The following is a 14,839-nucleotide window of genomic DNA, read 5'->3' as shown; positions in this document are numbered from 1 at the left end:
TCAGCATTGCTTCTACTGTAGCCATCATTTAGGAGCCAGTTTGAATGACATAATCAAGTGGGTGAGTCAATGATTGGTCCGGCAGTTGTCAGCTCCTAGTATAGCTTAGGGGATGCAGACATATTTTAATCTCAGGCATGATCAATGATGTAGTCCATCAAGTAAGAATGCTTGGACCATGGGTGTTGCCATGATGTCTTGTGCCTGTTTTCTGGGGAACAGGGTGTTGGTGAGTCCATGTTCTGTGCATTTGGTCAAGAGGAGAATACCTTTGGAGCTGACCTTTCCCACTCCTTCCTTGTGACTGGTTCCATTCCAGAGGCCCAAGTCCCTTCTGACTCTGGTGTTGAAATCATTGAGAAGAATTAGTCTGTCTCCTTCGGGAATGCCAGAAAGGACTTGGTCAAGGTTGGCATGGAATTCCTCCTTGGTTTCATCAGCAGCATCAAGAGTCAGAGCATATCCGCTGATGACAGTGGCATATTGGATCCCTGACAATTTAAGACAGAGAGTCATGAGGCAGTCATTAATTCTAATAAGGAACTAATTGAATTGGTTTATAAATTCATTTTTGATGGCAAAAAGCAACTTTGTAAAGCTGGCATTCTCTTCCCTGCTTACCCTTCCAGAAAAGAGTATAGCTGCCTCCTTATTCTTTGAGCTGCCCATCTCCTGCTCAGTGCAGTGAAATCAGTGTTGTGTCACCTGAGTTCTTAAGCCACAACTGTGGTGCAGTGCTATGGGCATTCACTGTTAGGATTGTCCAAGAGGGTCCTAATGTTCCAGAAACCAAAAGTGAATGATTTTGATCACAATAAAGGTGGTCCCACTGGATGCAGTTATCCAGTCAAGAAAAAGGTAGTCAGAATATGTTTAGGGCACCTTTTCTAGCCTCCTTCCCATGTGGCATGAGCAGAGCAGATCCTGAAGAGGGCTGCTCAGTTGCAGTTGCAGTTACAGTTGCCAAATCTCACGCCTGATTACCTTATTCAAGTGTGAGATGACCTTCTTGTCATTCCTGTGTTTATGCCAGTTCATGATTAGGAGGTTCCATACCTCACAGTCTTGTTCCCAGTCATCTCTATCTGGTCACCAAAGAACTTGAAGGTGTGCTGGCAAAGGTGTTTCCATGGAAGACGCCTGCACATAATTTCTTTTATCACGGAGAAGCTGCTGCACATCAGCTTCCACAAGGTTCTTGACAAAATGGGATTTTGATCTAATGGCAAGGAGGCCAGGACAATTGAAGACATTGGCGACACATAGGGGGTGCATGTGGGTGCACCCCCTGCAAAAAGCACTGCCAATACTGCCAGTGGCACCTGTGGGCAGTCACTGCTCACCACCCTTCCTCCCCTCGTCACTGACACCTCCGCCAGCATCTGCGGGTGGTCCCCAATTTCTGGTGGTATCTGTGAGTGGTCGCCAACCGCTGGTCAGCGCTTGCCCCCCACTGTTGCCGACAGTGCTATGGCCACCTGCGGGAGCTCACCGCTCACTGCCGCTACATTCCCACCACTGACAGCGCCACCACCACCTGTGGGAGCTCGCCATGCCCCCCCAGCCTGCGGGGGCACACAGCTTTCATGATTGGAGATCTCATTCCACTGTAGCTTTCACAGCTGTTGAGATTCTAACATCTTCTGTCTATTCCACCACTAAGGACCTGTAAACCCATGACTGGGCATGGGCAGGCTTATTCTAATGGCAACCTGTACTCACCATGTCTCAGCACTGTCAAAGGATATATGTGGCTTTGCAAGAGGAAAAGTGCTGCTACCTGCTGTCCTCATCACATCCTGGTGGTGCTGCTGCTTGTTGGTCCATAACTGCTTTTTCGTCAGAGTTAGCCCTGCTTATTTCATAGCTGACCTTCTCTGAAGGTCATTCCGCTAACCACCACCTGTGCATATACTGGACATGTCTGCACGTGTATTTACTGCGCAGTACCTAAAATTACTGCACAGTATGTGCATGCATCTACATGTGCACTCCCATACTGCACAGTAAATATGGTGCCTTATGCCGACTTGAGTGTAAGTTTGATACCTGCATTGTACAGGTATCAGATTTACACCCAATTAGTTACTGTGCAGTAACACACATGTAGATGTCTTACTGCATGGTAACACTGTGTGTGTGGACTGATTTGGGATTAACTTTAGTCCCAAGTCAGTGCACACATAGCGTTAATGCGCTTTAACCCCTGCACATGTAGACGTCAGCCTATTCCCACGTGCTGTGCAGTAAATTTAAGCCAGCATAAATGCATGTGTAGACATGCCTACTGAGTAGTAGATCAGCTCTGCCACCAGTCCTGTATGTAGGGGGGGTGTGTGTGTGTGTGTGTGTGTGTGTGTGTGTGTGTAAATATACAGATGTGTATTGTGAATCCCTTGCTATGCAGGATGACAATGCTTTTCAAAAATACTTTTCTTCTGTGCCATAAAAGGTCTACTGTTGTCTGGGAGTGACACTGGAACTGGGCCCTCTCTTGTATATGCTCTGGGCCCTGTACAGGTGACCTGGCATCATGGTTTGGAAGAATGCAAACCAATTTTAAAAATGTAAAACTTTTGTGAAACAGCTTTTCTGTACTATATCCAGCAGTAATAGTATACAGGATAGTATGGTGTAGGAGAGAGGTTTTATTGGCAGTTATGATTCAGGTTGTCACAACTGTTCCTAATCCTGCAATTAAAACCTTATTACCATGTTAGACTACCAGGTAATCTCTCTTTCTTTTTCTTATGAATATACAGTATTTTTAATATAAAATTGATTTATAAACTAAAACCTATCTTCAGCTTTCTACCCATCAGACATACAGCCTTGCATGTTCTCTTGACAAGTGAAAGCTGCTGAATTTGCCCATTCATATTCACCATTCTGTATTTTTAATATGTTGTTCATTTGTTTCAGATAAAAATATTCACTCATGAGGAGAGTGACATCTTGTCAATCAAAATAGAAATGCAAGTGGAGATACCATCAGATCTAGCATTCTTCCTTCTGTCTGACTTCAGACTCCGCCCGCAGTGGGACAAACATTACTTGTAAGAGCAATTACATTTTTTCTAGCATTATTTGACTCTGCTCATTATTGACCTTTTCTGATGCCATCATTTGTGATGCAGAGACCTAAGTTTACAGATAGCTACTTAAAGAGAAGTAGCTGCAATAATATGACTTTAAAGATCCATTAATCAGAGCCTGAGTGTTTCCCCCCCACCCATAGTAAAATTAATTTCTTCTAACCCTGGTTTATAATTGGCATTGATAATAAAGTGACCTGAACCACAGGCTGTTCCGTAACAATGCAAGGAAGACTCTATATGCTAAACCTGGAGAATATCAAAGGGTGTTGGATAGGTAATATTGTACATTTGCCATGTAAGAAATGAGGTAGAACCGTTTGCTCCCTCATAGTCTGCTCTAAGCATGTTTGTGTCATCTTGCCAATTCACAGTGTGACACAGGTGAATGTCAACATTGGGTGCATCTACATGTGCAAATGCTACTGGATGGGTTTACCTTGGGCTAGCATCTACATGTGCGTCCATATGGGAGCAGATTTGCTGCTTCTGGCAACAGTCTGTTCCCACCCCCTCTGGCTCTGCACTAGCTGTCTGCAGCAGCCAGGTGGAGCTTTAAGCTCCACCCAGGTCCTAGCCCAGGGGCTGGCAGAGATCATGGGGCCAGGAGAGGGGGCTGGAAGATTGCTTCCTGCCCCCGGGAACTGCCTGCTGCCTGGGTGAGCTCAGGGACAATGTCCCTCTGCCCTGGCAGCAGGGAGCTCCCAGCCTTGCCTCCCTGATAGGGGCAAGGGGCTTGGAAAGAGCTGAAAGGGAGGGGCAGGTCCCAGCCCCCTGCCCCGATCTGCCATTGAGGAATCCCAAAACAGGACAGTCCCCAGCCACCTCTAGGCTGCACATGCAGGCCTCCCTGCACAGGCCAGGGCTGTGGTGGGGAACTCTCCCCATGCAGAGAGTTCCCTGCCCCAGCTCTGTGATCATAGTGCGAGGGCTGGGAGCTCCCTGCTGCTGAGGCAGGGGGATGTTGTCCCCAACTGGGCTCAAGTGGCAAAGCCCACCCCAGCAGCAAGCAGCTCCCAGGGGCAGAAAGCAATCTCCCACCCCCCCTGTTGCAAACTTGCTCCTGATCAGCTGTCTACACATGCCATACTGTGCACTAATTACTCTGCAGTTAATTTGCAACTTGCATTTGCATGGAGCACAATTGACTGCTGAGTAGAGCAAATTATTGCACAGTAAGGGTCTGCACATGTAGATGCAGATGCTCACTATGCAGTAATTTGCCCTACTGTGTAGTGAAGCATCTTGTATAGATACACCCACTGTCAAGTTGGAGCTCAGGGAACTCATATCTTCCTAAATATGAAAGAAGTTTTATGTGTTTAAGAGCAATCTTTGAGTCACCTCTCAAATGAGCACTGCACACTGGTTATTTTCTTAAAGGTCCCTTCCATAATGTAGTATAGGAAGTAGTGGGAGATGATATAAAATAGGTTGATGCAGTATCATTTTCAATAGGCGACTACACCTTAGCAAAAGGAGAGTGTTTTCCAGTGATTCATTGTGGCTGGAAAGGTAGTTTTTAAAAAATAAATATTCTGATTATACAATGAACAGAACTGTTGAAGACTTGCATGCCTAAATACTTGGCTCAGTTTTTCTCCCAAGAAAAAGAAGTATCTGAAGAAATGCAGCATCATACCCGAAGTTTCAGGTTTCTTATAACTAGTATGTAGCCTTGTTTATTGGCAATAATAGTTTATTGATTCTATAATCCTTAGTGCTCAAGCATTAGGAGTTGGGATGAAAAAAACTATTGTCTGTGTAAAAGCAGGTTTGATAGTTTTGTTTTATAATGAATGCTTGAAGGCAAAATTCAAAGGTAACTGGCTAGAAGATCTAAGAAAAAAGAGCAAAAAAAAGTATCTCTTACCAGGTGGCTCTTCTGAGACAAGTATTAGGCAACTTTGATTAAAACCAAGCTAAAACTAGCACGGCTCCTTTTGAATCAGAATATAACATTTTGATTGCATTGAAGGAGATCATCTAATCCAAATTTATGCAAAACATCAAAGAGAATGTTCCAAGACACTCTGTCACATGCTCTTTCTGCATTGAAAAAGACCAAAATAGATTCAAGTTCTGGGTGTCTAGAGGCCCCTAAGACCTTAGGGGCTCTTCTGCTTATTACATGCTGAGGAGCTGTTCTTTAGAAATCCAGTTTGATCCTGGCCTATAAGTTTCAGGAAAAAAATTTCTAGTCACAAGAGCAGCTTTTCAGCTACTGTTTTAAAATCTCCATTAATCAGGAAAACAGATATCTGAGGGGAACACTCCCCTGGGGCTTTGCTTTTTCTGTGTATGCCATGTACTAGGACAACATGGAAACACCCAGGTAGTATCAGTGAAATGCAGTTTGATGCTGTTCCAAAGAGGAGCTAGCAATATGGAAGGGAGCTGTTTTTAGTAATTTCCCACACAGCATCCTGCCTGGGAGCTTCACCAAATTTTAGGCAGATTGAGGGGGAAGGAAGGGGACAGAGGTCGTTTCAGATGAGGAATTACAGAGAAGCAGGCTCTTCCACTCTCTGTTCCACTTGACCTCTTCTCTGAGCTCTTGCACTTCATAATTCAAACCCAACCTGAAAGAACTACGAACATGTTTCCAGTCTTGTTTTAACACTGTTCTAGTAATCTGAACAAAAGCTGTACACTCAGCTTTACAATGGTAATGTGCCTTTTGAGGCAGTGTTTTATAACACAACCTAGTGCATCCTTCAGGCACTGAACTGTCCTAACTACCCCATGTCAAATATACTTGCAGAACTTGTGAGGTCATAGAAGTTGTGAATGAAGATGAAAAAATATATTACATAACATCTCCATCAGTGAATGGCAATAAACCCAAAGATTTTCTAGTCCTTGTGTCACGAAGACAGCCCTGTAAGCCTGGGTGAGTACACGATTTGAAGCTTAACTGCTGCTAATGCTTCAGAGCTATCAGTTTTGATTATCATGTGTATCGAGAAGACAGGTCCAAGATAAATGATAGTAATAAACATATTATTGTATCCTCTGAGAATCTGGATGGGCTACTGGTTTCTTTAATGACTTTAGGCTGAATGTAGGTTCCAGAGTTCCTCTGCATCATAATATAGGAACAGGTTAATTACTTAAAAACTGCCATGCGAGATAAAGCCGGGCGACTATATATCATAGTTTGGTATTCTGTCTTTGACAGTGGCTGCTAGCACTGGGCCAAAAGAAGGTGCATAATGTGAAAGAAAGTGCTTGTTGAAGAAGTTTCTTTCTAACACCAGGAAGGGAGAGATAAGCTTGTGCTCCTGAGCATGAGGGGTCACATCTTACATTTCACTTAACTCTGGATGTTCCCTTTCAAGTATAAATATCTGTTCCTTTCTTGAAACCTGTTATTTTCTTGGATTCAGTAATGTGTGTTAGCAGTAAGTTTTACCACAACTTGTGTCAAAAAACCCTGTGGCGTGTTTTATATTTACTGTTTTAATTTCATTGGCTATTTTGGTGTGATGTGTTTACCTTTAATTTACCTTCTGGTCACCACTTTTTTATAGACATCTCTTATTTCCCTCTATTACTGATCAGTAACTGCTAGCATTTGCACAATGGAGACCACTCATGTGGTTATGCTTTTTAGGTCACAGGAGAAGTTCTAGTCTGCTTTATTCACTACCATTCCTCATTTTGAGGTACTTCCATTTGGGCTGAAGGTCATCTCTATCCTCACAGTGGAGAGAGACCCTGATAAAGTCTGTTCCCAGGCCCTGAGTATATCCACCCTGTAGCCAAAGACGAAACAGAAAGGAAAAGAAATATTTCAATAAAATGTAAGTGACTTCTCTCCTCACGGTTCAGTCTCACTGGGTGCATGGAATTAATGTGACACAATAAACTCTGGAGTAGTTTACACCAAAGTTAACTACTCCCAGGTGCAGTGTCTACATATGCACCCAGGACAGCAGCAATTCAAGCCAGGGCAGAGCAGGCCCCCAGTTGACTGAGTTGACCAGTCACAATGTACATCCCTTGTCAGCATCTACACATGCGTTTCAGCATAATAAAGTATCCTGCCATAGGATAAGAATCCTGTCAGAGAGAGTACTATTTTATGGTGGAGCTAATTAGTTTACTGCACTCTAATACCAGCTCACATGTAGACTGTGATGCTTTATTGCAGCGGTAATTAGTGTATTCTCCAGTAATCACACATGTAGATGCACCCACTGTCTTCATTACCACCTTCCCCTGGCTCTTGTTATCCCCAGTAATGTTTATAAAGTGAGGATAACCCGGGTGGATCACTGAACAGCTGTATCTCAGAATCCAGGCCCTATCTTTACCACAGAGGGTGGCACTTGGCTTATACTGGGCCCTGGAGTCTTTTGTACTGGGCTTGCAGTCTTTTGAGCTTCTTGCAGTGTTGTTTGCCATAGCGTCTAATGAACAGTATAGTGACCCACTGCAATACCTTTGAGTATGCTTTCTGGTTATAGAAAATAGAAGTAAGCTCCACTTCTTATAAGACTGCCCATCCAAATGCCATGTAGGCTCACATCTCTTACATAGGCTACCTTACAGCTCAACTGAAGGAATACACAGATTCAGCTATTTTACGTTCAAGATGTGCATAGATAGCAGAAGGGTTTTTTGATGTTAGAACTGGATGCTTTGTGCCATGCAGGAGCTTTTTCCAGGTTTTGAGCCCTTCAGGGACTTCCTAGTAAAGCTGAGGCTCCTAGGCTAGGACACCGACCTGCTGGAAAACATGAGGCACGGCATTCAGAAATGGCCTTGGGGGAATGGCTGAATCAGCACAACTCATTCTTTTGTGGTGTTTCATTCACATTGAAAGGCATGAAGACTGAACTGTATTAAGTAGAAATGAAGAACCTCATCTGAGCAATTGCAGCCATCACTGCTCTTCTAGAGCGGCTATTATGTCAAGAAGAAGTGTTATGGTGTTTCTCACAAGAACATAGAAAAACATTTGCGTCCTTTCAGATCTGATTCAAAATCAGTTGATGTCAACTTTATCAGGCACTTCCAGCAGATATCTTATATGAGCTGATTTGAGAGCTGAAATTTTAACTTATTTAATGTATCTTTTACATAAAATGGTATGCTTGTTATGGTTATTCATATGCCTTAAAAAAAGCACTTTGAGTTTTCCAGTTCTAGTCTCACACATGCACATACACACATGCACTCCCTGCTGAAGAGATGCTTCTTTTCCCTTCCAGTGACCCTTACGTAATAGCTGTGAGGTCAGTGACCTTAAAAACGATGCCACCTTCTCCCAGCCATTGCAGAAGTGAAATCCGATGTGCAGGATTCCAGATCTATAGTGATGGTGACAACTCCTGTATGGTACGTGAGTAGCTTTACAAACCACGGCAGTATTTTCTCTCAACATGCATTATCACATTCAAATTAACAGTCTGAAACAGGCCAGTAACACAACAAAAGGGCTGGTTTGATGTCCAAATGCTTTAAAGGTCTGACTTACTGTGGATGGTGAGATATGTTTTATTCTCCAAATCAGTTTCATACATTTGTGTTCTCTTCAAAGAAAAGGTTATAGCATAGGAACAAACACAAAAATGTTCAGGTACCTTTTCTGGACCATGGATTCTTCTTCAGAGAACATTTGTGTTGCTAAAAAAAAATGTATTTAACTATTTAGAGATGATGACTCAAATTCTGTACCGTGCTGTAAAGCTGTATTATTGAGGCACTGACTGAAGTGAGGACATTAAGATAACTTGCGTGTTTTTTTAAGGAGGATGTTTTTCCAGTTAATATTACCTTCAGCTTCAGAGTGCATTTATTTTCATCCTTGAAATATCTGGAGGGGGAGGGGAGGGGCACTGATGTTGATGAGGGGCTTTGGGAAGATGACTGTCACATCCTGCAAGTTTTTAGTTTTTCATGTGTATTTGTTTAAACAGGTGTCTTACTTTAACCAAGTGACATCTGGTGTTCTGCCTTACTTTGCTGCAAATCTCACTGGCTCATCAAAATCCATTGAGGACACTGCTTCTGAGTGCATCAGGTTCTTGGAGTCGGAAAGGAGTAAGATTAACAGTACTTTGTTTTAAGTAAAATCACATGAGAGCTCTAAATAATATCAGCAGACGTTTCTACAATCCTGCATGCATGCACAATCAGTCTCAATATCTGCATCTCTGTCAGAATGAAATATTTACTTTGAGCTACACAGCTAATTGAGGGCCTGATGCTGAGGGTAACTGAGTTCTTGTAACTCCCATTGGATTGGTCTGATTAAACTGTAAATTCAGCTTTATACATTTAAAGGGGGTAAATTTTGGCTCTGGGGATGCCTTCCACAGGTGTAGAGAAGGGCAGGACTCAACTGCATAGGATGTTATAAAATAGGAGAGCAATTCAAATTAGACCTAATGGAACTGAATCAGTTCTTATGACAGTAAATGCATACATTTTTCATGTAACAGGAAGCATCATACTCTCTGGCCTGGTTGTCCACTACCTTACATATTGGTTTGGTATTGACATGTGTGAAAAAGTGAGTATAATCTGCTGCTTTTTTGACTACATAGCCACTTTGCACACATATAACTACTTGCACAAGATGCAGGGGAGTGGAGAATCTGGTCCCAGAAGTAAAAAAATATGATACTGCACAGGCAAAGAAGACTGTATTAGCTTGTCTTCTCCACTAAGAATTATAATTGCACTTTACTCCCTTGCTCATTAATAGTGGGTATTTACTATATCTGTTGTTCTTAATAGAGTTTCATAAATTACTGTGCAGCTCCAGTCAGAGAGAGGGCTGTCATGATTTCTGCTACAAATATCTTTTTTGGAAGGGTTTCAAACTCAGTTCCAAAAATGTGTTCTGGACCAAAGTAATGGTAAGATGCTGGCCTCCTTTCTAATGCACTTTGAAGGCTAATGGTACGAAGTGTTAGAGCTTGGTGCTATTATTATTGTTACGCATTGAAGAAGTGTGGAAAAATAGTACACCAAGAATTCAAGCCAAGTTAAATTATAGCTCAAAAAGAATGCTGGTTTTAAAGGCCTCTTTTTTTTTTTTTGCACTGATCTATTTTGTTAAAAAAATTATTATAAGTGCAGGTAATCAAGTCATATGGTGAATAAAGTCTTTTAATGAATTTAGATGGTAAAAAACTAGGTCTCATGTCAGTGCCACCTAAGGACTGATACTCCTGGCATGATGGATTGGTTCATTCTTGGTCCAGCTCCCTTTGAAGTCAATGGCAATAGTCTTACTGATTTCAGTTGCAACTGGATCAAGGACATGGTTACAAAGTAATAGGATACCCTGAGCCTCATTTTATGTGGTCTTGGGGAATGCCTCCTGCATGTATGAGGTCCTAGACTTAGGTTTCACAGGGACAGCCCCTACAGTACCATGGCTTTTTGTCTCCAGCCTCCTCATTCTTACTGTAGCTGTTTTACTTCCATCAGCCTTTGCACTCCTGGCAGAGACTTCACCCTTTTGAAGAGTGATGCTAGCAGCAGGTATTTGCTGTCCGTCCAGACAGTCTTCTCAAAGTAAGGTAGAAGTTATCAGCCAAGTGGAACTCAGGCTTTAAATGCCATTAGTATAGTGTGGGAAAAGCATTCAGTTTGGAGAATATGTTGTCAGAAGCATCTCTCTGCTTTCCCACAATCCACCTAGATTCCACCCCACTTCTTCCCTATGCCTCTGTGGTCTTTAAAGGCTGACACTATACTTGAAGGTGCTGCTTGGTCTGTACATGGCTATTTGCACACACCCCTTGTGGACATGTACTGATATCCATGGCCCAAAAAAAGCAGCATCCTGAGAGCCACAACTAACAGGTGTTGCACTGAGGAGGAGGAGGAAGCCTCTCTCATGTTTTTGTCCAGGGGACGTAGTCAGGAAGCTGAAGACCTGCATTCTAGACCCCTTCCCTCCCCCCAGCCCCCATCCAGACAGAGTTTGGATCTGCACCTCGCTGACTTCTTAGGAATTGAACCACAGCATAGGCATTAGCTAGGCCCGTCTCTGGTACTCATTTTGTCACTGGCTTCACCCAGGCAGCCAGGAGGGGGAGGCAGAGGCATTGCAATGCATGACCAGGGCAGTCACAGAGCACCTGGGGTAGTACTGGTTCCTGCCAGCCCATTGTGGCAGCATGATGAGCCACCACTGCAGTAAGAGCCATTTTTGCAGCTCCCTGTCCCCCTGTAAATACTTACACTTCTGGAGGGAGAGATGTGGAAGATATTGAGGATGAGGAGGAAGACAGTAAATTAGAGACTAGTGAGATGGCTCAGTAAGATGGCTGCTTTTCCAGTGGAGAGGGAAGATCTTAGGGTCTAATGAGATGGATGCTTGTTCCTAGTGAGGTGGAAACTTTCATACTGAACTGTCATGGGTCTTTTTCCAATGACCATTAAAAGCAAAAACAAAGACTCAACTTCAGCCCCTTGCTGGGCAAAAAAGGACCTTGTGTCCACATTGCTGGCTTCTGGGACAGATGCTCTAATCACTTAGCTGTTTGGGTAAAATATAAAAGCATCTTCCTCCTTCTCCTCTATTTTGTTTCCAGGCCTTGTTTCCAGGTACACATAGATGTTGTCATCACCTTGTGCAGTTTTAAAAATACCACTCACACAACTCAAAAACTGCCACTTAGCCAAACAAGGGACATGAAAGGCCACCCTACGCAGCTGACACCTCAGGATGGACTCCAGACCCATGTCAGGTGCTCAGTTCCCCTGTGTGCAACCCATGGGGACAGTTAGGACACAAAATAAAGCGAGCTTGGTGCAGTGAAGCACCTTCAGGCCCTACCCAACCAGAACAGCATCTGCACATGCACTGCTATAGAGGTTTTTTACTCTGTAGCAGCATAGTACTTGTGAATAGTAATATACAAATATACAAGTAGTAAATACAAGTACTATGCTGCTGCAGAGTAAATTAATTTACTTCAACCAATTAGGGAGACATGTAGATGAGATGTTTACTATGCAGCTAATTATCCTACTGCACAGTCAACCTCCTGTGTAGATGCGCCCAGTATGTATCTGTTAGAGGTGGCCAATGAAGAAATGCTGAGGAAAGGAAACAGTACTAAATCCCACTCATCGAGTAGCCATTTCCGTCCACTTAAGAGCCAGAGCCCTCAGCCATTCCAGGATGTGTATTCTGTCAGAGAATTGTGTAGGAGTCATTTTTTTCTTTTAAAACTTGGCAGCACCAGTGCTCTCTATGTTCGTGCCTGCTGGTCAGAGCACAACACTGGGAAGTCTTATCCAGAGACACAACACTTCTCCATTTGGGAATTCTCAGCCAAAGTTTAGGTGCCTCTGTGGGCTTGCAGGCATCATCTGTGAGATTGCCTGGTTCCCCAAACATTGTGTATGGAGTCTGCAAGTCTAACACAGGATTCCACCCTGGGAGCCAAATATCTAAAAATAAGGTGTGACACTGAATAGTGCAAAAATCAAAGGCTATTTGTTGAGCTAAACCTAAGGTTTTACCTAGGCAGGTATGTTATGTAGAGTAAAGGCTGCACAGTGAAATCGTCCCACTAACCTTACAATCACAGAGGAGCTTCTGGCTGACTGAAGCCCTGCCTGAACAGTAAGAGTGTTTGCTTATTCCAATCTTGCATTTGCTTTTGTGTATAATAGCTACAGTACATGCAGCACATCCTACGCCAGACTTTTCAACCATCTTCATGGCACATTGTCACATATTTGTATATACCTCTATGAAATCATTTGGACAATTGTGGTTTTTACATTTGTATGCTTTACAAATTATTTACCGAATAAAATCACTGAAGTGATGCTAATTATTTACCATGAGTCCTCTTGTTTTATAACAGGTGGCATATTGAGCAGCAACTCCTTTCAGCAGTATGTTGTCATGCTTAGCATCTAGGCTTAAATATTAATGGGAGTAAATGTATTGTAATAGCGATAGTAATGCCAGGTCCTAATGGCTGAGAACAGACCTGGGGCAGGGCCCCTTTAAGAAGCATTTCCAGCTTTATTCACATTGCAGGTAAGGGTAGAGCACTTGAGAAAGCGCTGAAGAGTCTAGAGCTTGCATGTGTAGAGGATATTGGAGAGCTCCCAGTGCAAGGTGGCAGGGAGTATGGGGGCCAGGAACAGCCACTGGAAGCTGTGGTGGCATTGATGCCTAGGGTGATGGACCTAGGGAAGTGAAGATGGTGCAATGGCTGTGGCAAGAACCAGAACCACTAGAGAGTTGACACCACAGAGTCTTAGGGAGAGCCAGTAAGCACAAGCATCACCAGAAAAAAGATGCTGGCTGTAGAGCCCCAGAAGTAAGGTAGGAAGAGGGTTCAGGTTTTGTTATACTATAGGCTCAGTCACAGTCCAGCCTTGCTAAAGCTGCTATATATGTCAGTTTGTGCGGTGCATGCAGGTACATGCCTTGTGCAATTAACTGCAAGCTTTTGGTAATGTTGCTGACTGCCACATGTACTGGTTCTGTATGAAAACAGCAGTAGAAACCAGAGGACATAGCAGGGCTACAAGCTAACCCTGGGTGGTCTCTCTGCTACCCTCTGTGAATATATTGGGGAGGTTGAACTTCAATAACTGAATGTTAGCATTACCCTTGTGGTGTTTGCATACAGTTTGCCTCAGTCATGCCACTAGAAACTGCTGTTATTAGAGGCTGTGGTAATGCTCAGTTACTAGCCTCAAAAGGAAATGGGTTCTGTGCTGCACACACTTTACATCAGCTTTGTTTTGGCAAAGTTCATGGTAGCCCCTTTTGCACACTGCTGAACTTGCCTAACAGCCTTGGTGCAATATCTGCTCTATGCTGCCCATCACCCCACGGCTGACACTGGTACAGAAATGTTTCTATGTGGATATGCTGAGCAATGAGGTGGCATAGCTGAGGCAGTCCTATTCCCATTACAGTAACCGCTATCTATGGTACCTATGGCAATGGAGAGGTAGGTCTAGCATAGAGGTTTCCATTAAATATTTCTACTATAGGAGCTGAACAGCATCACTTGCCCCCACCTTGCGAAGTTCCAGCTCCCCAGTGCAGAGTGCTATAGATAAAAGTAGAGTCAACCAATGGAAAACACGGAGTGTACCCACCAGAATCCCTCTGGTCAAGTCTACAGGTGATCTCTGCATTCTTTTTTCCTATGATTGTATGGTCTGAGTTTTCACAAACTGAATACGTGTATTCAGATAAGGTTGATGAGCTACTGAGCAGGACAAATATGGATCTGGAAGGCACAGACAAGCAATTTAAAGATATGTTGAAAGGAAAGTTATTTGTGGGGGAAAAAATAAGACCAGACCTAGGGAATTTATTAAACAAAGCAGAAACAACCATCACGATAGAAAATTCAACTTCTTTTAATGTGTTAAAATCAACTCTGTGTTTTAAAAATGTATAAATAAACTATTTAAACAATTATTTTTGTTTTCTTGTTTACTATAAAAAACTGCAAACATGCCAAGTCAGCAACAGCGCCAGGACTTGACCCTGGGTCTCCCCAAGCCTTTACCTAATGTACTAAGCCATGATGCCTTTCAGACAGCATGAAGATTATCTGAAAGTCATGATACTTTCATAATATGGGCAAGTTAATTTAAAATAGACAGTTAAATGAATACCTTGACCACTGTTTAATTGTCCTTCAACCATGATCCATCAGTTGATTTAGAATTTGGTACACAGTGCCCCATCACTGCAGTTCTGAATCCAGGCTTCAAGGATCTGGAGT

At 43.1% G+C, this 14,839-nt stretch overlaps 1 protein-coding gene across 1 annotated transcript in view; it reads left to right on the top strand.

The window, feature by feature from the left end:
• The window catches only part of ACOT12 (acyl-CoA thioesterase 12), a 47,576-nt gene extending 34,659 nt beyond the window's left edge, over positions 1 to 12,917 (top strand). Inside the window, exons 12-15 of the mRNA XM_019532315.1 lie at positions 2,923 to 3,056; positions 5,860 to 5,988; positions 8,315 to 8,441; positions 9,023 to 12,917. Of these exons, the coding sequence (XP_019387860.1) occupies positions 2,923 to 3,056; positions 5,860 to 5,988; positions 8,315 to 8,441; positions 9,023 to 9,172 (540 nt within the window). The 3' untranslated portion in view covers positions 9,173 to 12,917. The remainder of the gene's footprint in view (positions 1 to 2,922; positions 3,057 to 5,859; positions 5,989 to 8,314; positions 8,442 to 9,022) is intronic.
• Positions 12,918 to 14,839: the final 1,922 nt, after the last annotated feature.

This window comes from Crocodylus porosus, unplaced genomic scaffold (assembly GCF_001723895.1).
Source record: "Crocodylus porosus isolate Cpor-Errol unplaced genomic scaffold, CroPor_comp1, whole genome shotgun sequence".
Classification (NCBI taxonomy): domain Eukaryota; kingdom Metazoa; phylum Chordata; order Crocodylia; family Crocodylidae; genus Crocodylus; species Crocodylus porosus.
This window is presented reverse-complemented; position numbering and strand designations above follow the sequence as displayed.